At 46.4% G+C, this 1,885-nt stretch overlaps 1 protein-coding gene across 1 annotated transcript; it reads left to right on the forward strand.

Moving 5' to 3' along the window:
- Nucleotides 1-771: 771 nt before the first annotated feature.
- LOC104946142 (hexosaminidase D-like) lies at nt 772-1,523 on the forward strand (the record flags this gene model as incomplete). Its single annotated transcript, XM_010771903.1, has 2 exons — nt 772-1,000; nt 1,362-1,523. Coding segments are annotated over 2 exons (391 nt in total), but the record flags the coding sequence as incomplete, so codon positions are not given.
- Between the last annotated feature and the right edge of the window lie 362 nt (nt 1,524-1,885).

Genomic DNA, 1,885 nt, shown 5'->3' on the forward strand with positions numbered 1-1,885 from the left:
AACTACGATTTAGTCGCGTTCACACCAAAAAGTCCCAGGAACTAAATTAGTTTTAGAGAACCTTTTTTACCCCTTTTCAGTCCCTGCTAGTCTGATTGGCTGGGCGGAATGCAAACCACGCCCCGTCAAACTCCCAAAAACGTTTGTGAAGCCGCCATTTTATTATCCTCGCATTGCATTATTAGCATTAGCATTAGCCCAGCGCAGTAACGCAGAGAGAATAACTTATGACAACACAAAATAAAACATGGGAGCGGTGGAGATGAGGAGGTGTCGGCGTTCTGGCCGTTTACTCTGAAGGCTTCCACTGAATCCTTCCCCAACTCCGGGGACTTCCGGCCGGGAATTTTGGGCGGCAGTACACGCCGTGAAGTTGTTTGCGGCCTGCCAGTAAACCCAAAGCAGAAGAAGAAGAAGTGACGTCAGCGGCTTCATTTGCCTAATCCACCCCCAGGAACTAATTTCCGGTGTGAACGCGATCTGTACTTAGTTCATGAGAACTAAAGAGTTCTCAGGAACCTTTGTAGGAAAAGTACTTGGTGTGACCGCGCCTAATGCAACATATATAATAAAATACAAAATAGTGCAAAAAGTCTATATACATTTCCATCACCTAGTTTCTACCTAATGTACAATGATGTATACTGTTTGTATAATTGTTATGCTATGACGTTTGTATTTTGTCTTTGCTTTTGTTTGCTTTGTACAGCCCTTTGAGGCATTTCTTGTGCTTTGGGGATATACAGTAATACATGTTGATTTGATATATAGATCTTAACGTGTACTCTGTGTGTTGTGCAGTGTCTCTGCTGGAGAAGTACTGCAGTGCAGGTTTGTCTGATGTTTGGGCAGCGAGCTCCTTTAAAGGCTCCACCTGCGTTCACACCTGTGTGCCGAGCACCCAGAGACACCTGGAGAACCACGAGAGGTGGCTTCAGGTCGCTGCGTCTGTCTCTGCTGCCGTGCACCTGCAGGGCATCGCTCTCACCGGCTGGCAACGGTAAATCACATCGATCACTAAAGACTGAAGCTTCCTTTGTGCTCCAGTCAGTCCTCACAGTGAACACAGAGCTGAATCCAGATCAGATGCACGCTGAAGGCTCTTTGAGCATCTCTCACTGATCCTGCTGTTATGTTAAATGTTTGTTGTTTGTTTCTCATGTGTTGTGTCTTGATATCTGTCTGTTGATGTTACACATGGAGCTGCTGTGGTGCAAGTCACCTTTCAGACTTGATCTGACCATTACAGTATTATCGTATCGTATCATATCGTAATAGACACATTTCTATTTTTCATATGTTTCTTGAACAGTATGTCCATGTGACGTTAAGACACAGCTTGCTATACGATGTGTTTGCAGGTACGACCACCTGTCCGTGCTGTGTGAGCTGATGCCCGCGGCTCTCCCCTCTCTCGCAGCCTGTCTGCAGACGCTGATCCTGGGTCAGTTCAGTGCCGAGGCTCAGAGACACGTGACAGAGGGACTGGGAATCCCCTCAGTGGAGGTGGAGGACATCGGGAGGTAAGAAGTACTTTATTCATCCCAATTTGGGAAGTTTTTGTGATGTGAGGTCCACAATCGTTCTGGTGTACAACATCCTGCACAATACCGCCCCTCCACCTCTTAACTCGTCGGTTACTCAACGTAGCAACACCAGACTGGCCAATAGAAACACCACGTGGCGACCTACCAGTCCCATTCAGGAAGAGTTCTTTTGGTCAGTCAGCATTCTCGGTCACAGCAATACAAAACTGGAACTCTTTACCCACTCAAATCAAAGACATACATACATATAGCACCTTCACAGCTCATAAGAGAACTACACCTGCACACACTAGTCTGTGTTTGATATGACGTGATCATGGAGGTTTTCCCTGGTTTCT

This window comes from Notothenia coriiceps, unplaced genomic scaffold, assembly GCF_000735185.1.
Source record: "Notothenia coriiceps isolate Sejong01 unplaced genomic scaffold, NC01 NC01_scaffold00010686, whole genome shotgun sequence".
Lineage (NCBI taxonomy): Eukaryota > Metazoa > Chordata > Actinopteri > Perciformes > Nototheniidae > Notothenia > Notothenia coriiceps.